We start from the raw sequence: 23,861 nt of genomic DNA on the forward strand, positions 1-23,861 counted from the left end.
AAACAAGGTTGCAAGTCAGCACTGGGCATGGTCATTGCTGTATCTCATTAGCAGGATGCATAAAGCTGCATGGGATCTTTTGCAAGAAACTGTTGCAACATGCAACATACCAGGCCACGAAGTCATGAAACAAAAATAAAGTGAAAATATTTTTTTTTAAATGGGCCATGTTCCTGTGAAACAGTATTTGGACCATGTTCATGTGAAATAGTTCTAGGCTATTTGTTCCATGCAAGAATTTTGAAATTATGAAGAGTAAAGGCAATGACTTTTGATATCAGACCTAAGAAGCAAATTTTAACTCTCAGGATTTTACTGTTTGCCTTTGAGAAGAAAAAACACAGCTCACACCAAGGAATTCAAGATATGAAAATTCTTTGCTTCTCCTGCCTGAACCAGTCACACTGGTTTCCAGCCACCCTCAGACATGAAAATGTGTTGAGTGCTGGAGGCTTTTCCCAATAAATTGACACAGCAAGCTGCTGATGCCAGCACTCAGTCACTGTTGTCAGCCTTTAGATGAGATGGAAGCTCTTGGTGATCAGTGAGTGTGTTACAAGCACTGTGCTCACAGACCCTGGCCAGTGATGCCCACCACACAAGAGCACCTTGTATGCTGCTCTTCTCTGCCTGCTGTCACAGCATGTTCTTGGGAGAGACCTGATTGCAAACCAGCTGGCCAAAGGCAAATATGCTTTGTATGTCTTTTTTCTTTTTTTTTTAGCTAGCACATCCTTTGGATTATCTTTTCTAAATTTGCTTTGCTGCGTTTCTCCCTCCCACATCACCCAGAGGAAGAAAAGGCTGGCAGCAGAATTTGCATTTCAACAGCCAGAATTTTTAGGGCTTGGGATGCATCTAGATCTGAGAACCTCCCCTACATTTTAAACTTCAGCAACAGTCACAAAATGGTTTGTACAAGTAAACTACAAGTCAGATAGTAGCACACTAACTATAAGGACAAAGCAACCAGAGAAGTACTTCCAATGCAGCTTCCAAAATGAAGATCCCTGTTTTATAAGAGCATACAGCTTGAAACAGGACCCATAAAGAGATTTTTCAAAAGCTAGACCTACAACACCCATGCTTCAGCCACAGAGAGCACAAGGCTTTGTCTCTACATAATAACTTAGAGTTGGATCCTAGCAAAAGATACATGAAATGGATGCTTGGGTTTTGATTTTCTTTTCCTTTGGAAAAGATCATGGCAGAAACCTCTGGAAAATACCAGAGGTTGCTTTATCTATCTGGTTTTAGGTTTTGTACACTGCCCTTTTCCTACAGATCTTCACAGCTGATTTCTCTTTGCCCAGACTGGAGTCTGTTAGTCCACAGTCACAACTGCAAGTCAGAGAAAAGATCTCTTAGCTTAGTTCAAAGGGTTATGATATGAAGTTTGGAATCTGCACTAAAACTGCTCAAACTGTCATCATCTACTGTATTAGACATGTACAAACCAATTTTTGATCTCATACTCTCAAGTTTCTTCAGCTTTACTACACACAAAAATAATGACTTAGAAACAGTCATCAGAACCTTAACCTGAACTCCCAAATCTGGACTCAAATGTCAGAAGATCAGGCCCAAGGGAAAAACAGGTCAGCAGCTTTCACCAAAAGAACCTCTTGCCAAAGTAACCTGAGAGTAGTTAACCTGAGACCTTTGCAAGCTTAATGGGCCATAAGACATGCAAAGAGAAAAATATCCCCACCAAGTGCCTGATTCTTTGCTGGTCCATATGATTTGAAGACCTGGAAGCCAATAATTGAACAGGTAGGATGCTTGTGCCAAGTGTAGTTTCTCTGTGAGGTTTACAACAGAGTGTAGTAAGGGGATTTCAGTTGATGTTGCAAATGGACTAAAATCTATTGAAACTTTTCTTGGCAGGATGATTTCCATGTCCTTTCTGTGTCCCTGATCCCCAGTGTAGAGCCCTGCCAGTGGTGAGTGTGCACGTGGGGCACCAGGAATGCAACCAGTTCCTTGTCCAGGTTATGTCTGTATTTGTCCTCAGCTCACCTCCCTCTGTAACTCAACACTTCTCCATTCCTGCCCTGAGGTTCCTCATGCATTTTAAAGAGAAAAGCTGTTTAACAGTCTCCTGGCCACTGATCCAGTAGAATTTCCCTTATTTTATTGAGGTAGGATGATCTCAATAAAAGGAGTAGAATTAATATCAGTTATTAATGATAATTTCTGACAAATTAGCATCTTCAGAGGAACATAAACAGCAGTTACCTGAATAACAAAGACAGCAGAGCTCATATTCTTTCTCCCTTGCATGCACTGAAACAAGAGGAGTAAACTTGCAGCATCCCACATAAGAGATCTTAAAGGGAGTGCAAAGCAATCTCTTTGGTTTTGCTTTATGGATTATTTTAGGCAGAGGAGAGCAAGGCTTGTATCATGAGCCAAGGCTGCATCACTCACCAAAGGCACCTAAACTTTGCCAGCAAATGCTCTGTGTTTCTGCAAAAAAATTTCACAGCAGAGCATTCCCAAAAAGGTGTTAGGCAGCAATGAGGCTTTGATATTTTTAGATCAGGTAGATGATCACTTGACAAGGTCACTTGACAAGGACACACACACATGACAGCCTGCACTGGCAATTGTCCTGGGCTCCAGGAATTCTAGCAGGTACTTTTTTATCCTCCTGGAGAAGTTCTAGGCTGTAGATCTGGTTTAGCAGTAAATCAGACTTCCCCTCCAACTTTGAAATTAGACTCGCTGAGTGATACAAGGCCAAATTTATTACTGTATCCCTTTCCACCTCCCCTATGAAAAAGGCTATTGTGACACACCAATCTCTTTTATTTATTAATGAACCTCTGAAAGTACATAAATAAATACATACATACATAAACAACATAAAAAACATTTGGTGTTTCCAAAAGGGCTTAGCAATAACTTCTTGGACTTCTTTCTCTCTCCAATGACAAATTGTTGCCAGATTTACACAGCTGGCCAAGATCCTAGACCTGATAATTTGTCATCTGCCCAGTACTGCTTGCCACCTCCTGCTGGTGCTCCATCCTAAATGGCTCCTTTTCCTATAAATTATGTGCCTTTAGCTACCTGCAGGTATTTAAATAGTACTTTTTTTCTAAGGAGTTAAAGGCACCTTACAAGTACACTATCAGTTTCTCTGTTTTTGCAGGAAATATTTTATTTCTTCCACATCTTAGGAAAACAGCATACCTGTATCACAATTAATATAGCTGCTAAATGGAAAGGATGAGGGGTGGTAAAATGACAAACAGAAGGTGTGTCTGTTGAGTTTATATGCCAGACATTGGGTTGGGTCAGTGTCTGCTTACAGAAGTTTGCAAGCTGCATGCAAGTTTCCTGGTAGATTATAACCCCACTGAAATATATTTGATTTTTCTCACAAGACCTTTCATGTTCCTGAAATCTTACTTCATATTCCTGAAATTACGGAAAAATTATGATGGCCTTGATTCAGTAAAAGATTTAAGATGTGTCTGCAACACAAATTGCAGCATATAGCACATGGATTGATACTTGATAAAAACAGGACTTGATGCTTGTCAACAATATTTGATATCAACTACAAGCTTTATCAAAAACTTGCTATAAGCTTGATATAAATCTCAAACCTGCATCTTGTACAATTGCAGTAAGGCTGGTAATACTGGTGACAAGGTTGTATCACCTTTCTTGGATGGGATCCATCCTGTCATTATGCACCTCAGCTTAATTTTTTTTGCTTGATGCCTTTTTTTTTTTTTTTTTTTTTTTTTTTTTTAAGAGATATTATTTACTAAGCAGCCCAAGAAGACACAGATTCTGAAAAAGGCTGGGCATATTTGGGACACCAGTGCTGTGAAAAAAATTGGTATTGTACTGGGGGAATTGCAATACATTTAATAACACAGATGTAAGCTGAGATAGGGAAGGACCTGGATTTACCAGTTCATCACAGTACAAATAATCAGAATCTGTGATTCATCTCCCCTAGCAAGGAGTGTGCAGAGCTCCAGAGAAGCCCCATCTGAAGGACCAGTTGCTTTACTGGTTGGGGAGCATTTGTAGCACCTGTGTCATGACAGGAAGCCAGAGGAGCTCAGCTTCCTGAGTGTCACAGAATGAGGGAAATTTGGAATAAAACACAGCACTCTTATCATTGTCAGTATTATATAGGAGATACTAATGGCAAAGGGCCCAAAGCAGAGGAGCAGATGGTTATGAACTGGCCATTTTATAGGATAAATGAGACTCTTCCTTAGTATTCAGAAAATAAAATGTGGTTCAGGAACAGTTTAGGGATTAAAAAAACATTTTCAAATTGATGTCTACCAGAAAAACTGAGCTTAGCCCTGAAAAACTTATTGATGTGATAATGTTCTGAAAATCCCCTGCTTGCCTGCTATTTAATTGGCTCTGTCAGATTTCTGTAGATGCCCAGAAATGTTCCTCTCTGAACACCTCAGTGTCCATTTTCCAAAACATGGGTTAAGAAATGGTACTCTCCCACACTTAAGGTCTGAGTAAATAGCGTGAGAGCACACATGAAATAAATACAAAATATAGCAGAGCTGGGCCTTTCCTTTAGAAGAGAATGGAAAAGTTACAGGAGTTACAATCACATTTTTAATGAAAGAAGACTCTTCTAGGAAGTGTGAGATGTGGTTTCATCTCCTTTTCAGCTTCTTCCTTGCCTGTGAACTCACACCTTCCATTTCCCTAAATAACCTTAAAGACAGGCAGGACTGAGATTAGGACTCTCCCTGCTCATTGACATGGTGAATAGATGAAGCTGAATGGCTCAAGAAGACAGAAGTGAGAGCTAACTGAGAAGTGGGAAAACTGGAAACATGGCCCAGTGCTTGTGGTGCTCACTTAGAGGCAGAATTACAGTTTCAAGTCCACTCAGATTGAAAAAGAGCTGGAATTCTGCTCTCTTTATGACATTACTTTCTTTAAATGAAAGGTTTCACAACATAACCTCTCCCAGGTGTATTTTGAACTCCTCTTGGACTCTTCTGAGATGTTATAACATCCCATTGTGACGATGCAATGCTGCATGCCAGTAGCCAGAGGATTTCTGCAGTCCTGAGTGAGGCAATTAAATCCTGGAGGATTTCAGACATGCTGTTCTCTCTTTTATTTTCATAGTCGAGCTCTGGTGAGCTCCCTGCTGGGCAAGGTAATTGTGAATTCCCTTCTGAGCTACTCATTTGCAGGGTGAGCCTAATGGGAACTCAGGGATTTGTGGTGACAGAGTCACATACAAATGCCAGTTCTTACAAATTTTAGAGGAAACCCTTCCTGGATGTGTACAGATGCATTTAAGAGGACTTGAGCAGAAAATGATTTAGAGCGTATCTCTGGCCTGCAATGCAGCACTACACTGAAATATCTGAACTGTTGTTTAGGAAAATAAACCTGCAGGGCTGAAAGCATGAAGTCTTCAGTGTCATAAAGATTATGAGACCTACGAAGTCCACCAGTACCTGACACTTGGTTTTGATGCATCAGTCAGCTGCTACTACTGAAACTCTGGCAGATGATGCTGTTCCAGACTTCAGAAGGCATTCAGCTGCCTTGCTTGAACTTCTTTCTGTAAAATGTTGGTAGAACACAAACACGGAATTGTCTGAAGATTGAAATTGCAACCTGAAAGCAGATTATTCTATCGTTTTATAAGCCTAGTGTTATTATCATAATGAATTTTCTTTGAAGAGTATTAAACAGGGAAGATGCAGTATGAGTGCTTGCACAGACTGGCACAGTGGATTCCTTTGAGCCGTGGATAATCGGGGTGGCTGCTAAGCCCACACGGGCTGGGGGAGCGCTGCCCGCCGTGCCTGGCAAATCCCGGATCCCTCCCTTTCCTACCTGCGGGACACAGGATCCGCCCGCCGGCTGCCGGCAGCGCAGCTCAGAGACCCCAAACACATTGTGCCTAAATGACCCCAAACACACTGTGCCTAAATGAGCCCAAACACACTGCACCTCACTGACACCAAACACGCTGTGCCTCACTGATCCCAAATCCATCGAGTCTCACTGATCCCGGAGCCACTGTGCCTCACTGATCCCAGATCCAATGTGCCTCAATGAGCCCAGATCCAATGTGCCTCAATGAGCCCAAATCCATTGCACCTCACTGACCCCAAACACACTGCACCTCACTGACCCCAAACCCACCGAGCCTCACTGATTCCGGACCCCACCGCGCTCCGGGGCGGGAACAGGGAGACAGGCAGGGCTGGGGGACGGGCGGAGGCTGCCCGAGGCAGGGGGACCGAAGGGTCTGAGGAGACCGAAGGGTCTGAGGGTGTGAAGGGACCGAGTGGAACGCGCGACGCGGGGCTCAGGCGCGGATCGCACCCGCGGGAGCGCGCCCAGCGCAGGGCGCGGCACCCTAGGAGGCGGGGCGTCATTTGCATCTTCCCTCTGATTGGCTGCGCCGCCTTGTGCCACCGAGCGGCGGCACGGGATTGGCTGCGGCGCGCCGGCGGCGGGGGCGCGGCCCCGTGTAACGCGCAGGGCGGCCCCGCCGAGCGCGCTCAGTCGCGGGGAGCCGCCGCCGCTACCGGAGCGCCTCAGTCTCCACCGGCCACCATGCTGGACCGCGAGGGCGGCTGGAGCGTGTCCTTCGCTGGCTGCGGCTTCCTGGGCGTCTACCACATCGGCGCCGCCACCTGCCTGCAGGAGCGCGCCCCGCACGTCATCCGCGACGCTCGACACATCTACGGCGCCTCGGCCGGGGCGCTGGCCGGCGCCGTGCTCGTCGGGGGCGGCTCTCTGGGTCAGCGGCGGGCCCGGGACGAGCGGAGCGGGGCAGCCCCAGGGAAGGGCCAGGGGAAGGAGAAGGGGAAGGGGCAGGTGCGGCGGGCAGGGCGGCCGCGGGGAGCGCTCGGGGTTCCTCGGGCCTGGCCGGGCCGGCTCCGGTTCTCCGCTTCCTTTCACCCCTCCAAGGTGTGCCCGCGGGTGGGTGAGAGCCGAGCGGGTTTGAGAATGGTGCTGGCGGTGCCCGGTGCGGCTCCCGCACTCGCGGAGCTGAAGGGTCGCAGCTCCTCCCGTGAGGGTTCCCGTGAGGGGCCGTCGCTGTCCAAAGTCCGGGAATTCCCGGGGAGAGCGGCCGAGCCCAGCACCCTCCGCAGCCCTGCCATGGCTGCAAACAGTGTTTGCGCTTCCTTAGGAAATAGAGCATCTCCCTGCACGTGAGGCGCCCGATAGCTTTATCTTGCTTCCTGCAAAGCTGCTCCTTTCTGGGCTGAGGCTGAGAGAGTTAAGGTCAGGGCTTAGGTTTGCTTTAACGTGCTTTTCCTCTCTAAGCTGGGCGCGGTGAATGTTGCCAAGGTCGCTCAGGTGTATGGTTGGAAATAGTGGATTGATTCAAATCACTGGTTTTGATTGTCGTTGGAACAATAGAGGGGATCTCGTGTTGTGTTTGTGCCGGATTAAAGGTGTTAGTTTGAAACTAAATGTAGCGTGCTTTGTGAAATACACAGTTACTTTCTAGCAGAAGGGAAACTGCACCTCATTTTACCTATCTAGAGCTCATGAATATACATTTTTCTAATGAATTAAGCTTGATAAAAGCTATCAAAATATCAAGGTGTTCAGGATAGTGACCGGATTGCAGTTTAAAAAACTGTATGAAATACTTGAAAATCTAAAAGTGATTTTATACCAAAGAAATCCACTGAGTAATGCTTGTCTAGTTCATGACTCCATACTGATTGTTTTTGCTAGAAGCACCCTTGACTGCTTTAGAACTAGAGGATTTTGTAAATTCAGCTTTTGTCTTAGGAGAGCAGGAGAACAGTGAGTACCTCTTTTGAATTTGGAGACGTCTGTGGGTTTTGCTTTTAAATTTCTGAGCAAAAAATCCAGTGACTAAAACAAGCAGAAATTCTCTCTAAGTACAGGAGAGCTACACTTCTCCCTACAGCTTTAGTCCCTCCTGAAGTCTAACACTTACTTTCTTCAAGGCTTTAGTAGTAAACTCGTGCTGCTTAATTTAATTTTGCTGTAATGTCCAAACATGACCCACTTGAGTTATTATAAGCCTGCTTTTAAAACAAATAATGTTTTTCTTCAATAGCTGGTATTTTTAGAACATAGTTTTAAGTCATTGTAAATTATTTGACATGGAAACTGTCTTAAATATTTGAAGCACTCTTAAGCCCAGAAAATGTGTATTGTTTATTTGGTAGTATGAGTTAATAACAACTTTTAAACGGTTTAGCACTTTAATAATTGTAGATTTCAAACTATTACCTTTCCCAATTATTACAAATCTCATATGCAAACTGAGATTTTTGATTTTTCTCTAACTAATACAGGATGTGTGTGGTCACTGTCCAAGGTAGCAGATTCCTTGGGCAAGTGTGTTTCTATTGGGGAAAAAAAAAAAAAAAAGGTAAAGGCATCACTTGGGAATGCTGGAAGGCAATTCAAAACCAGCCACACTCTAAAATCTGTGAATTGTTGTAAATTGACAAAACTAACAAGGTATTCCCATGGTAATTCTGAGTTTCTAGCTGTGGCATTTTGTGAGCTTGTGTGAAAGCAGAGGATAGTAAATAATGTATAAAGAAACACTGTTTTACAATGATAGGATGTGTTTTGTGAGTTTGTATCATGCCTCTCTTACTCTGATGTGCTTAATGTGCATTATTTGTGGTTCCTGCAGCTGGAGGTGTAACTGTGTTTTTTTCACAGTTGCATTTTACTGGTTAGACAGAGCCTAGCTTTCCCCAGAGGTGAGCAGAAAGATGAGAGGCAGCAGGCACAAGCTGGAACCTGGCAAATTCAGATGAGGTGTGAGGAAGGACAGTTGCTATGAGTGTGGTAAAATAATAAACAGGTTCCTAGAGAGGTTGGGGGATCCCCATACTTGGAGATGTTTGGGGCTTGGCAGGACCCAGCCCCTGTGGGCAAGGGTTGTGGCTGGAATTGAAGAGCATATTTAATTTCTTACAGCCTTGTAGCCAGTTTTTTTAAGTGAAGGGTTTTCTCTTTGATTCAGATTACCTGCTGCATAGGTGGGGATTCTGTGGAACTCAAATGTGGATAAATACAATTATTAGCCCTTGAATGGGGAAGAAAAGTGTACTAGAATAGACTGACAAAGAAGTTTCTCTCATTAAGTTTGGGGGAGGTTGGAAGCTTAGCCATGAGTGTTGTTTTGAGTGCCTTCCAGGCTATTCCAAACTGGAATGTTCAAGTTGCACTCCTTGGATGTCCTGGAGATCTGGTGCTGTGATCATCCATTCCAGTGGGGCACTTAAAGAGAGCAGATTTAGTGGAGGTTGCAAATATAATGTCAGGTTTTACTCTGTGGGCTAAACTTCTCAGGTTTTACTCTGTGAAACAAATTAATAGTTAACAGACAATTAAAAATAGGAATACAGAGCTAGAACAAGAAGCAGTTCACATTTATTAGGAGGATTAATTTCTTTAGCTCTCTGTGTTTCAAAAATAAAATAGATGGACCAAGACCTGCCTAAAATCCCATTTTGACTTGAGCTATAGCCCTTAGTCCCTTTTGGAGAAATTCCTCTCTTGGAATACACCAGTGTAAGAGGTAATTGTATTTTACTCCTGTTAGAAAATGAAGGGAGAAGGAAAAGAAGTTGGCCTACTTTGAAGTCTGTTTAATTAATAACAAAAAGCTCAGTAAATTTTCAGTGTTTTAATATCACATATTCTTAGATCGAACTTTCTTTTTTTTTGTTTTTTTTTTTTTTTTTGTTTTTGTTTTTTTTTTTTTTTTTTTTTTTTTTTTTGTTTTTTTTGTTTTTTTTGTTTGTTTGTTTGTTTTCCTTGAGTTGGAGCCCTTCCTGGGTTTTAAATAGGCTACAATAAACAAAGTATGTCAGCAAGTGATTGCTTGGTGCATAAGCTTTCAAAACTATATTTGTGTTGGAAAAGGTAATTATTGCATATGCTCCAAAACTCTTCCTGGCCAGAGTTCTGATGGTTCAGTATCTCAGACTCCTCCAGCACAACTGTTTTTAGAAAGTTTAGAAGATGAGCTAAATTGCTAAATTAAAAACCAGAATTACCTGATTCTGCTTTTTGGAAGTAACTTCATCACTTGTCAGAATATGACTCGTGCAATTTTTTTATTTGTGTGTAAAATGTGTTTTGCTAAGATAAACATCTATTTCACCATGAACAGTGAGCTATGACTAAATTGTTTGTTGTCTTCTGGGGTGGGAAGTGGCATCAGGCTACTGGTGTCAGTGGATTTGTGGCCCAAGATTTTCCTCTGTGAGGATGGAATGAAACAATTGAAGTGGTAAAAACAGTGTGTCTGATACCTCAGATTTTTTAGAGATGTTCTTTGGACACAGATTCTTGATTGAGAATGATAAGTGTTGAGTTATTGGTATTTGAGGGGGTGAATTGTAAAAAGGTAACATTTTTGGAAATTAGTCTGAACTCAAAGGCTTAAGCAGAGTTGTTGCCAGTGCAGTGCTCACATTCAACCTGATAAATTGAATTTTATCTGTTCTAGTAAGTTCTAGTATGTAAGTTCTGAAAATATTTTTAGAAGACCTTGTAGCCTATTACCCAGGTTGATAAGGTGTTACTTTGACCTTTTCCCCCCTCTCCTCTATCAAACTGATAAGCAATTTCCTCAAAGTGTGTGCTGGAGAAATGTAACATTCTAAGTTCAAACAAATCATTGCAGGTGGATGAGCTGCTCTCCCTCCTGTGACTGAATGTTGAAATTAAATTAATGTTCTTCAGGAACAGTCCTGTCTTCTGCAGTGGTTTGAAGTTCCCAACTGGAGATTTAATTGGAGAGAAGATTATTATGTGTCTGTTAGTGTAAAAATGCACCTATTTAGGTGGAGACCTGTGTGGTGTATTATGGATCTCCTCCATATTCCTTTCCTGCTGCTTTCCCCTGGCATTCCTATCAGATCACACTTCATACTCCCTTTAGTGTGTTTATGTGTCAGTGAGAAGTGGTGCCCTGAAATCTTAAGTTTGGTTTGTCTTTGTTTTTTCCCTCAAAAAATGCATTTCTGGAATCAATAATTCCTAATGCAAGTATCTTAAATGGGTATTTTACACTTAGAATCTACAACTTAATGACATATAACTTTTTTGAAAGTTTAAAGTGATTTTTTTTTTTTTGTCTCTCAGAAAACTCCTTAAACATGTTAGACAGTTACTTAATCTGTTAAAAACCTCTTGCATTTTCATACTATCAGTAAGAGAGATGAGCTGGAGCTCTAGATGTGCTTTATTAGTCCAAGTTTGGGTTGTGTTTCTGCTGTTAAATACAATGCATTTTTCTTTCCAGCTCAGGCTTGTGCAGATGTTCTGGCACTAGCCAAAGAAGCTAGAAAGCGAAATCTTGGTCCTCTTCATCCTTCCTTTAATGTGATAAAGATCATAAGAGATGGGCTGATGAGAAATCTTCCAGAGAACACACACCAGTTGTCATCAGGCAGACTGTGTATTTCACTGACCAGAGTTTCAGATGGCAAAAATGCCTTGATATCTAATTTCAACTCTAAAGAAGAAGTTATACAGGTATGTTTCTTTTTGGCAACTTTTAGAAACTTCTATAATCCTAGGTCACTTTAACATTGTCCTTTGGGTTTCTGCTTTAAACATTTCAGGTATTGTTACTCTGACAGTGTATTAAAGAGGAATTCAGCCTTTTTTGCACCAGATTCATGTGCTGGTGTTCCCAGTCAATGTGTCTGTGGATTGTTTTAGGAAGGAGGTGCAAGTGATCAGTCATAAAAAAGCTAAATGCCTTGAAAGTGCAGTGGATCTAATGAAACCACAATCTCAGTGAATAAGAATTTATTTTATAAAATTAAATGTTTATGTCAGTAACACAAGAGTTAACATTTTATTTTTATGGTCTCATTTTCTTACAGGCTTTAATCTGTAGTTCATTTGTCCCTATTTATTGTGGCCTTATTCCACCATCATTTAGAGGTGTGGTAAGTCTCTATTGTTAAGATCTAAAAGCTCTAGCTATTCTGAAAATATTAGGAATGCATGTGAGGTTTTTTGTTATCCTACTGTGAAATAAATACCTTCATCATAGCTTCTAGTTGTGTAGCTGTAACAACTTCCCAAAAAAAGAAAGGAACACTGAATGTGTGGAAGATGTGTGTTTTAACACATACATATTGTTTCTCTGTCCCTCCTCTGTCCCCTAAAATTCATTAATAAAAGAAAAAGATATTATAAGGTAACGATTATGTAACCTGTGGATAAAAATGTATTGAAGGAAGTGATGCTCTTTCACCTGCACAAATCAACAGGATGAGTCATCTATGATTGTTCAAAAAAATATCTTTTAATGTAGTTTGTTGTATATCTGTTTCTGGCTGTAGGGAGATCTGCCTTACAACTGGATTAAAGTTCTTTGTTCATTTAGATGCAAACGCAGCTTTTTAATGCCTTCTGGCATTTGTATTCAGTGTAAGAAAGCTTACTGTTTGGAGGTAAAATATCAGTATATTACTATGCTCTGTTGTTTCCCAGGAACTGCTGGTTACAAAACCTCTTAATACTTCATGGCTGTACTGGGCTCTCTAAAATCCCCTGTTGAAGATAAAAAAACTGCAGGAAAGTTGGTATGGTTTGTTGTAGGTGTTATAATTACAGGTCTGGAAGCAGATCTGCATTTCAAATCAAGGCAGTGACATTGTGGCTTTTTATTACCTTGTTCTATTCACTTGCATTTGCTTTCCTTCCAACTCTGGTGCTCCTTGCACAAGGAGGAGGGAAGGAAGAAAGAAAACTTTAAAGGTCTTTACAGTGGTTGATTACACCCTGTTCTCAAGGCAATTTGCAAGTATTAAAAGGTCAGGGATAGATGTGAAATTTTTTTTTTTTTTTCTTCATGCTGAAATTAAAGCAAAAGTGATTAGAACTGTATTGGGATTTTCCTTATCTGTGCTTTTAAACCTTGTATGTCTCCTTAAACTCTTCCAGATTAAAGGTGTTATGAAAACAGGACGTTGGACTGAATCCAAGGTTTAGGTGGATCCAGGCTAATCTGGCTGTTCAATTCTTGTCACCAGACAACAATGTTATTTTAAAAGGCTTAGTTGAAATACAAAAACATACATGTAATGTTTTATTTGGCCATGTTTTGAGGAAAGGAAGGCATCATTCTATTCTTTTGATCTTTGCAATTATTTTGATATGATTTTAATGCTTAGGAGGCATTTTTGGGTGTGACTTGGTAAGAACACCACAGTTATGTATGCTTGGCATGACTCCTGTAGGCTTCAGCTCAATAGAATGTCAAAAATGTAAACTTTGGGGCATCTTGCTGTTCACTGCTTGCCATTCCTGCCTGTATACTGTAAAACAAAGGCTTAAGGATAACATTTAAGTGGTGTATGTAATTGCCAATTCAAAAGCTTTTGGGTGTGTGGCTTCTGTTTGTTTTGTTTGTTTTTTTGGTTTTTTACTGCTTTCAAACACAGCAGTGGTTTTAGATTTAAGAAATTACTTGGAGAAACAGCTGAGCAGATACTCCAAATCATGAAAATCATTTAGATCAGTAGAACAGTGACTCAGATACATACTTCCACCTTTTAATAATTTCATGAGAAGGGTCCTCCTTTGCCAGACCTGTTATATTTTATTTATGTCACAAAGGACTTGGGGATTTCACTTGTACTTTAGTGATTGCATTACACATCTAAAGTTTGGCAGGAGCTGCATGCTGCTGGGCCCTGAGGGTATCCTGGCAAGCTGATAGGCCATGAGCTGCCCTCTTCCTAATTCCTAATGTGTTTCTCAGAATGGTCAGGGCCTGAGTATTGGGGCAGCTGAAGCTGATAACCCAGGTTGCTCCTGCTCAAGTCACTGCTCTGTTACATTAATGTTTGACAAGAAGCTACAGTTTAGGTTTGCTGCCCTTTTAGGAAGGAGGAATATGCAGCCTCTGAAGCAGCAAAGCTGGTGGTGTGGAAACAGAGCAGATCCCACAAGAGGTGGCTGCTGTCAGTGAGTGGAGGGGCTGTCTGTAGCCACTGCAGCTGCTGCACTAGACAGTAGGTACCCCAAAACAGAGCACTCTGGGGCTTGGATCTTAAAATGTCTGAGGTGGCGATGCATTAAAACTACAGAAATGGGTGATTCAGTGTGAAGGAGACAAAAGCATAACCTGGAACTTGCACACAAAGCACAACAGATGTCTGTGACTTGGCAAAATTTCTGAAAGAGTCTGTTTTTAGTCACACTTCCCTTACATTCAAATATTTTTTGATGATTTTCTGTCAAATTCTAATTATGAAGAGTACTTTAAAATAAGAATGGTTTGGTATCTCGGGGCTTGAACTTTGAAGTGTGGAGCTGCTTTTCTCTGCCTGTTGTGTGGGATTATAATCTTTAAAAAAAATACAGAAAAATCCCAAAAGGAATGTGCTTGGGCTGCCTATGGAGCTGTAGGTAGGAATGTTTATTGGCATTAGAGAGCAGATCATGCCACTCAAAATGTTTAGTTTAGGAGTATCAAGCTTGAGTTACAGCCTGAAGTGCTGTTTTGTTCTTGCATGGGGAGCTCTGCAGGTCAGCCCTTGAGATGTGCTGTTTCTGCTCCTTTTTGTAGCGCTACGTGGATGGAGGAATCAGTGACAACCTGCCTCACTACGAGTGCAAGAACACCATCACAGTGTCCCCTTTTGCTGGGGAGTGTGACATCTGTCCCAAGGGGAAATCAGCCAACTTCCATGAGATGAATGTGACCAACACCAGCATTCAGTTCAGCCTGGGCAACCTTTACCGCTTAACACAAGCGCTCTTTCCACCTGAGCCCAAGGTCAGCCCCTGCCTTCCTTTGCTTCATCTGTCCACATGAAAGCTTTTGCAGAAAGTTGCAGTGTCTTAGCATTTCATCCAGTCACACAAACTTCTCTGGTGTTGTATCTTGTTTCTATTTTTTCATGTTTTGTCTATATCCTCCTTCATTTTAGTCTCAGGCTAAATGCATATCCTGCTACTGGCTTTCAGTATTTATTTGGGAATTATCACAGGATTCTATCATAAAATCAGCATTGGGAAATTCACAACTGTCAGTTTGTAGTCCTTTCTTGTTTACCTGCTTAGAGATGAGAAGAAATTCTACAGTTTCATGGTTTTGTAAAGGTCTTAATACTTCGCACAGGCAAGTTGCCTTTAAACTCTGCTCATTGCTGTTAGTTGCAGATCTGAAGACTGAAATATCTCTGAATTGCTGTTGTGGAAGTTGGAAAAATGAAAAAATAAAACAAGACCTTTTAAAATGGATTGGGATATAGTACAGCAAAGAAGCAGTTTTTCTGGCTGCTGCAGATACATTTTAACTGAGGGGTTTTTGACCACCTCAAGACAAATTTTAAATTCTACTTATGCAGTCTTTTTTTAATTTTACTAGTACCCCTGCACTGTAGGTGAGCTGGAATTACATCTAGTAGAAGTTATTTTCGTAGGGAAGATAAGTCTAAACCTGAGCATCAGAATTGCACAGCTAATTTTTCAAAGCTTTGGGAAGCACTGGGAGGGAAGGAAGAGAATTGGCACACTCCAAACACCCTGTTTCATTGCTGCTAGCAGCAAATCAAGGGCTAATCAAGGAAACAAGAGGGGAGGGAAGCCTTCCAGACTCTTTGAATGCCATCATTCAGTGCATCAGCTGAAAGATAAGTTAATGTACATGACATGTAGTCATCATCACAGTAACTGTATTAACCTGAATCTGTTGTATTCCAGCAATTATTATGATTTTTTTTCTTACAGGAGTGGAAGGTGGATGAAAGTGGCTTTTCATCTGAAAATTGTTGATCTGAAACTGAAACTCCTTTTTATTTGTCTGGCTCATTTATTCTATATTTGCAGGTACTTGGAGAGATCTGTGAGCAGGGGTATTTGGATGCTCTTAAGTTCTTGAAGGAGAATGGTATGTTAAACTTTCAGATAATTACTGATTGTATGATCTTAACCTGAGTTTAAAAAACAAACAAAAAAGCCTCAGATCAAAACAAACAAAAAGGGTGAGAGGATTGTGTGCAGCTAAGAAGGGGGTTGGTCTTTGAGAGTTTTGGAGGGATCATTATAGTTTCATCCTTGTAGAAATGCCATAGTTGTAGTTCACTTGAGGTGAACTGTGCCATCAACTTTTGGAGTTTTGTCAAATCTGTGTGAAGTAAATGTTAAGTGAAATCTCCAAAGAATTTCCAGTTCTAGGCAAATCATATTATTATTTAGCTTTGTCTTAATTGTGCAGGATGGGAATACTCTACTGATTCCCACTCATCTGAAACCTTCTATTCCCTCCTCTCTGCTGTCATCCAAGTGATTTTCTGGTAGTCCAGAAATGGGAGCTGGCTAACAACAATAAAAACTCCTTCACAGACAAACCCTGTGTGAGAAAAGGCTTTAGAAGACAACAGTTGATAATGGAACAGTTGTTGACACCCAGCTCAGTTTAGGAAGAAGAATTATAAGTTCTGCTGCTCTACTCCTAGAGTTCTAATAACATGTTTTATATTGATAAATATTATTGCTCTGCAAGCTTTGAAACAAACAACTTGGAAACAGTAACTTGATATTAGGATGAAGTTAACCATGTGTTAAATGTGCCTGGGCCCTGTAGCCTTTGGGTGCAGAAGCAAATTGGCACTGGGTCAGAGCAGAGGAATAGGAATGGAAATGGGATTTTTGCACTCTTACAGATAGTACCAGCTGCAGGATGTAATGCAGTCATTGATGTACTCTGCTGATGCCTGGTTACTGAATATTCAAGTTGTCTTGAAACAATTCACTGAAGAACGTCACAGTTCTGGTTAAGAGCTTGATTTTCTGTAATGTTATTGTTACATATTATTATTTAATGAGAGAGTCTTGCTTTATAGCTTTTATCATGTGATTAAAAGCACAAGGTCTACAAAGAGCCTTTGATTTGTTGCCTGTGCTGAGCTGGGTTCTGTTGCTGTCCTGCACCCACAGGTTTCCTGTGTGCAAGTTTCCTTCTGACACTAATATCTGACATTCCTTGCAGTTCTTCCTTGGTCTCTGCCTCATGTCCTCTCTGTATTGCACTATTGTCCTCCTTTTCTCACTGCTAGTCCTGTGATCAACTTTGTTTTTATTCTGTCACAGAGTTGTTTTGTGTCAAGCTTAATCAATGATAATTATAACCTTTCCAAGGTCATTCATTATGCATCCATCACCTTTCTTATTAAGTTATTTCAGCATTAGGAATTAATTCCCCCCCTCCATCTGTGACACTTCAAATATTTTCCTTTGCTAAATTCACTCTATATTCTTTTGACATTTGTCTTTCAGTAGTACTTACAAGTAGGATATAGGTTCTGTTGTATGCAGGTATAGATTCTAGTCAAATTTGCTAATTTTTTCCATATGTGATTTTATAATTTTCTGGAAGCCAAGTGTAAATACACTTGTGTTTTTCTCTTTGTACTCATGATCCAGTGCTTGCTTCTAAGGTAGTTATCAGTGCTATTTCTTAATCAGCAGCAGCTTTGCAGTGCAACCCATGTTGATTTAGATCTGTACTTTGGATTAAAAAAAAATATTGTAAACCTGTTGTTTTCCTTTTCAAAGTACTCATGTGACACCTGCCATGTCAAATTTCCCAAATATCTGATGTGTTTTAGATGTTTTCTTTCAAATACATGTTAAATCAATTTTCCTCCTCTCCTTTAAATCCTTTGCTTTCTTGCAGAAAAGCAACTTTGGTAAATGACTGTGTGTCTCCAGGGCAGTTTCACTTAATTGTTCACTTTTTTTTCCTTTTCTTTAGAACCTGTTTTAAAGTAAGACCTAAACCTTCAGAAGAACCATCACTGTGGTTAAACATTTGTGGGATCCTAAGAGCCAGGTGCAGTTGAGAATTCTCATGGGGTAGATGATGGTGTTCCCTCAGGACAGGTCTTTGTTCAGACACACAGACCTCAGGTGCTGTACAGGTACTCAGGAGAGCTGTGGATCAAACCTAAGTGAAAGCTCTTGACTCTTTCAGGTATTCTAAATGAATCCATTTATATCCACTTGTCCTTCACAAAAAGAAACCCTCATGAGGCTGCACAGCAACACATTGACCAGGTGAAGAGAAGAAAATTGACAGAAAATAACAGAGTAGAAACTTTGAAAATGACCAGCTTAAATGATCAGCTAAAGCAAAACCCATGGCCTTTGGAGAAGAGCATCTTTGAGAGTCTACCTCCCAGACTTCGTAAAGGTGCATGCTTCTGGCTGTTTCCTGTTACTCTGAGTGGAAAACTTTGATTTATTTATTTATTTTTAAATTTTACATTAATTTTTAGATCTATTGCTAAGTTTTGGATAATGTGTTTTGTCCATGTGGCATGAATCTATGTTCCTGTATTTTAACTTGACAATGTTGACTGGATATTAAGAAACTCTGAGAAAATTACTGAAACTGCTGTCAGATAGTGTAACATCTTTTCCCTAATAATTCTTCTTAAGCACTGCAGGAAGCTTGTAAAGAACAGAATGGATTCTATGCTCAGTTCTCTAAACTCTTCCCCATGAGGGTGATATCCTACCTGATGCTGCCATACACACTCCCAGTGGAGTCTGCTTACTCAGTTGCTTTACGGTAAGGAACTTGTAAAGAACTCTTTTGGAAAGAACATCATTTTGGAAATGTACTCATTGAGATTTTATTCAGTGTTGGAGGCATTCTGGGACTCTACAATTCAAGTGGTAACTGTCAAAAGACCCATTATTTCTACCTATGGGATGCATCGTTCTAAAGCCTACATAATCCAAGGCTTGATAACTAAACATCTAAAGAATATTACTAATAGCTGCCTTGTACTTGCCCAAAAGAAGCACCCTTAATTGTGCTTTCTGGGAGTACATTCTTCATTGCTATATTCTGTAGGGGTATCTGAACTCTTTCCACATCCTACTTGTGCTTCTTTCTGAAATCAGGAGTGAAATCCACTGTTGATTCACCATGTAAATTCTCTTACCAGTTGTGTGTTGAATGAAAGTTGTGCTCTTGAAGCAGGGATTACTTGGATAAGTTTCAGTTCTTGTCAAGAAGTTATGCTCAATGAATGCACCATGAATCCTAAGCTTTGTGCTTGCTTAAGGGAATTCAGTTATTGAGCAGCAGATGTCATTACTGTCTTTAGAAAATCTTGAAAAATCAATTCTGGTAATCAAGCCATATCGAATTCCAGTGAAGTATTTTGTTTCTGTGGTACTTCTGTGCAATTTTTGGTGAATGGGGAGGCAGCAAGTTTCCCCAGATTTCTCTGTGGGATTGTCCTCCTTGTCCCACTCTGATGCAGCTGATTCCTATTAAGGGTATCATAAGGAAAAAAAGTACATTTGAGACATTGTTCCTGTTTCACCTTCTCTTTATTATTCCATTGTGCTTTTCTTCTTCCTTCCTCTTCCACCTTGCTTTAAACTGAGCAGAAAGTTCCTACCACAAAGTTCTTGGAGACAAGACTGTTTTGCAGGATTGCTGTGCTGGTCACAGGGTGTGGAATGCACACACTGGCCAGTCACTCAGATGCAGTGATTTATGCTTCCCATTTTCTTAGCTTGTAGAAGGGAGATGAGAGGGCTGCATGGGAATTCAGGGAGCTTGGGAAGAAATGGACACCTTGCTTAGGGGAGTTGATTTGGGGGGGAAATAAAGCTGTTTTGGATGTGTGACAGGGTGTGTAAAAATATAACTCTGATTAAATCTGCACACAAAAGCTGTGTTTTGGTTTTGGTGCAGGTTGGTGAACTGGTTTCCTGACATGCCTGCTGACATTCGATGGATGCAGGAGCAGCTTTTTCGGATTGCTGCCACAGTTTATGCCCAGGCTAAAAGCAAACTGTTCTGTACAGCCAGGTAAAGTGGAGTGCTGCTGCATGCAAATGATGCAGCTTTATAAATTATCTCCTTTTTAAATCAGTTAAAGCCTTTTTTTGAATAATACTAGTTGGCTTTTGAGGCATCTCTCTGAGAAAAAATGTTGTTCTTGGTATATATTTGCTATTCATCCTACTGTCCTCTCCTCAGTTACATGATAGCACATTTATTCCAGTCTCTTTTCCTTCTCTTAGTGATATTTCTGATTCCTTCCCACAATAAATTTGGGGGTTATCACCTTCCTGCTTTAACCCTTATTTAGCAGTTTCTCATACTCCAGACTTTCCAATCCTGAGTCTCTTCATCTGAGGTAGGTTTTGGGAAGACAGGGAATCACAATTTTGTCTCAGAAATAACTTCTAAGAGAGGTTCTTTGGCCATTGCATCATGATTAAACACAAACACTGTTTTTCTTCTTGTGGAAAAGCAGCTTAAACAGTTTTGAAATTGCTATGTATGGCAAGTTGAGGTATTTTTATTTGTGGGAGGGATTGTGACATGCTGGGTTTTTTGGGGTTTTTGTTGTTTTGGTTTGATTTTATTTTGACAAAAGGATTGCCAGAGAGGAGAACTTTCTAAAACATAGGGTATTCTTGGATAAAACTTCAGTTTCCTGTTTCTCAAATTGGGAAAGCCTAACCTGGTGATTCAGATACTGGTTTGGAGTGTTCACAAGTTCTGTTCCAGTTGTTCAGGTTGGTGCTAACAAGCTGATTGTCAAGTGGAATGCGGAGATGGCCTTCAGGAAGGTGAACAACTGCATTTGCTACTTTGTAAACATGACAAAAATGCCATTGAAACACTAATAATCTCTTTTTCCTTCCTTCTTTTTAAACAGGAAAGATGATTATGCATCACTAAGAAAATGTCAGACTGTCCCATCTACTATGGAATTCCATTCTTCATACTGCCACCTTAAAATGCCTCACTCTGCTGCACACATTGAGAGCTGGCTCTGGGAATCTTCCTGCTTCATGCACTCAGCTATGAAAAATGCTCCTGCTGATATCCAGGAGCACTCAGACTTAAAGTCCTATCCTAATTTCCTCCCAAACCCTGATGAGTCTGCGTTGGAAATAGATGTTGACTCTTCCTCAGAGACAAGTTTCCAAACTGCTCCAGAGTATTAATTGGGAAGTAGATTCCACAGTTACCAAAACTGAAATTTGGCAGAGAAAATTAAAACCTAGACTAGGGATCATTTTGTTTGTTGCCAATAGGTCTTGGGAAATTACATGTTTACAGCTTCCTGACAAATCTGCCTTGGGAATTTTTCTGTTTTAAGGATTATAAAAACAGTGGCTGCTATACTAAGTAACAGATTATAGCTCTGTCAAAGCACCAGCTCAATCAACTGTACTAAGACTTGTAGTTAAACAGTGTCCCTCTGGAAATAAATATTTTTAAAAATTACTTTCAGCATAAAAAAATTTAAATTCTGAAAACAGATTGTTAGACAAACAAGCATAGGTAACAGAACATTTTAAAAAATGTGATTCTTGACAATATTATATGTTAGGATTACTTTTATAGCACTTAAATGAAATTGGATTTTATTCCCTTAAGAGGAATATACGAGTTTCTTAGTGGCCTCCAGTGTCCATTTGCCTTATATTTAAACATAGTGTTGTGTTTATGGAAAGTTGTCTGCACAAGATACTGTAGGAACAGTATTATTCTAGGTTGTTGTATGTACTCTGCAGTTCCTATTACCTTTCCTCTGTGTCCCTTTCCCTCCTGAATTACTTCAGGTGAAAATGATGTGAGAAATGGGGCACCTTCCCCTGAAATGTAAACAAGTACAGTTTCAGTGACTTCAGAGGACTTTTTCTTTTTGTAACTTAATATAAATCAACATAATACTTGATCAAGTATTGAGAAGTAGGTAAAACAGTGACTGTGATTAGTAGCAAACAGTATTTGGAGGTGTTAAACTTTACAGAAGATATTAACAAGAATCAGTGTATAGCAAGTGGTGAATGATGTTTAGGTTGTCTTTGTAATTGTTGCCTGATCATTTTTTTCCCCCTCCAGTTTCAGAGATTTTCTTTCCTTCTTTCACTTCCCTGTTGTTAAAGAACAAAAAAGAAAGGTGTCCCTCCTGTCTCAGTGAGGTAGGATAACCCAAAGGAAGTTTCCCAAGGTTGTCAGGAGCAGCAAAAGTGTAAGACTTGGTGGAAGTATCAATATTCAGGGAGCTCTGCAGAGATCTCAAATAACAGGTTGAAAATTTAGCCAAATCATACCTCTATTGAGGGTTGGCAGCTTAAACCATTTCCACTACCATTTCCAGGTTCTGCATGATTTTAACAACAACGTTTCAGTAAATGAGGGCATCTGGGAAGGAAAGTGGTGTTAGGATTAATTCCTGTTCTGATGGCTTATCAGGTCTATTACAATTCTTAAGCAGAAAGAAACAATAATGGCTTTAAAGTTGATTTGCACATGTATTTGGGTGGACCTTGGGAAAGCTTCCCATTCAAGAGAGGGAATTGTATGGGAATTCCCAGGGAAGAGCTGCTTCAGGGCCCCTGTCCAGGGAAAGGGGTTGGATTGGGATGTTCAGGAGCTGGCACAGGGGAGTGTGAGCTTTGGGCAAAATGTAGCACTTGAATTGGGCCTGCCTTTCAAACAGTCTCAGTTGTGATTTTTCTAAGCTTGGAGTGCTGCATTTTACAATTTTCCAATGGATTTTAGGTTGGGGAGGAAGTGCTGAGCTCTCTATTTCTGTACTCTACAAGGCTGGTGCTACTTTACTTCAACCCTTCTGTTCATTTCTTGGGTGTATATATCATCAGACTTGCAAAAAGTGTTGGAATTGTTACTCTGACTACAATTAAAATATACAAGACCTGTTTTAGATTGTCTTCATTCATTAGTTTACCAGTCTGTGTTAGAACTGAAGCAGGATTGCCAAGTTCTGCTTCTGGTTTTTGCTGGAATACTTCTATTAACTACATTTAAATCAACTTTAACCACTTTTTCTGTTGGGTACAACTCCCATTTTGTCTCCTTTTTTAAATTAATTAAAACCACAATCTCTTCTGTCACCATGGTCTCTGAGCTTTCTTGAGTGTAATTCACCCTAGTCCAAGTTAAATCAGAATGTGTTGATATCAGTGATGGTTCTGAGGTGTTTTTTTTAAAAGTACTCTGAAGTTTGGAGATGCTTGTTCATACTCGAGCTGGACCTGAATGTCACTTCAATTTAAAGTTTTATAGGGTTTTTGTCTTTTTTTAAGGCTATTTTTGGGTTTTGATGGGATTTTTTAAGTTTGTTTTCTGCAGTTATTTTAAAAATACCTTGTTGCATTTAAATAAATCATTAAAAACCTGAGAAAGTTGAGTCTGAAGGGAGAAAACAAAGGGTGTGCTGTTTCTGAGCAAAAAATAACTTAGATAACTAAATATAAATAATAACCCATTAGATAATTTATTTTATGAATAATAAAAGATGCACTAAAAATTATATTTAATATATTTAAAAACGTAGAAAATATAAGTAATGTATAACTAATACATAACTATAAATCTATAGTATAATATATAAATCTATAATCTATAAAAATATAAACATGAAATACAGAAATGTCTAGAGAAACAATTTAATGTAAAATAATAATAGTAATACTAGTAATAATCACAATACCAAAAATTTTAATTAATTCATAAGACGAGCTTTCGGTTGAGAGGGCTCAATCTGATTCCTCGGTTTTGGGGTTAAACAAACACACGGGTTTGGGGTGAATCCTGGGGCTCTAGTGTGAATCTCCTCGGTTTGGGGTTGTTATAAATGAGAAACAAAGTCTCGATATTCAGCAGAATTAGATTGGTTTATTTTATATAGACAGAGCAAGCAGCGCTGGGGGAAACGTGAGGGGTCACCGCCCACTCCACGCTCCACCAAACTTGGTCTGCAGCTCCCTTTTTATAGGATGGTTTTCCTTGTAGTAATCAATAATTGTTATTGTTTTGTTGTACTAAT

At 40.2% G+C, this 23,861-nt stretch overlaps 1 protein-coding gene and 1 long non-coding RNA gene across 2 annotated transcripts in view; one reads left to right on the forward strand and one right to left on the reverse strand.

The window, feature by feature from the left end:
• Positions 1-9,795, reverse strand: part of LOC306801114 — a 212,035-nt gene extending 202,240 nt beyond the window's left edge. Inside the window, exon 1 of the long non-coding RNA XR_013773991.1 lies at positions 9,698-9,795. This is a non-coding gene — a long non-coding RNA (uncharacterized lncRNA). The remainder of the gene's footprint in view (positions 1-9,697) is intronic.
• On the forward strand, positions 6,493-22,736 carry LOC306801087 (1-acylglycerol-3-phosphate O-acyltransferase Pnpla3-like). The gene is made up of 9 exons (XM_079303792.1): positions 6,493-6,775; positions 11,297-11,529; positions 11,886-11,951; positions 14,585-14,794; positions 15,850-15,910; positions 17,996-18,214; positions 18,463-18,595; positions 19,739-19,855; positions 20,715-22,736. The coding sequence occupies exons 1-9, from the start codon at positions 6,589-6,591 to the stop codon at positions 21,004-21,006; spliced, it is 1,518 nt and encodes a 505-aa protein (XP_079159918.1). The 5' UTR covers positions 6,493-6,588; the 3' UTR covers positions 21,007-22,736.
• Positions 22,737-23,861: the final 1,125 nt, after the last annotated feature.

The sequence above is a fragment of the Erithacus rubecula genome (genome assembly GCF_903797595.1).
Source record: "Erithacus rubecula genome assembly, chromosome: 4".
NCBI classification, from domain to species: domain Eukaryota; kingdom Metazoa; phylum Chordata; class Aves; order Passeriformes; family Muscicapidae; genus Erithacus; species Erithacus rubecula.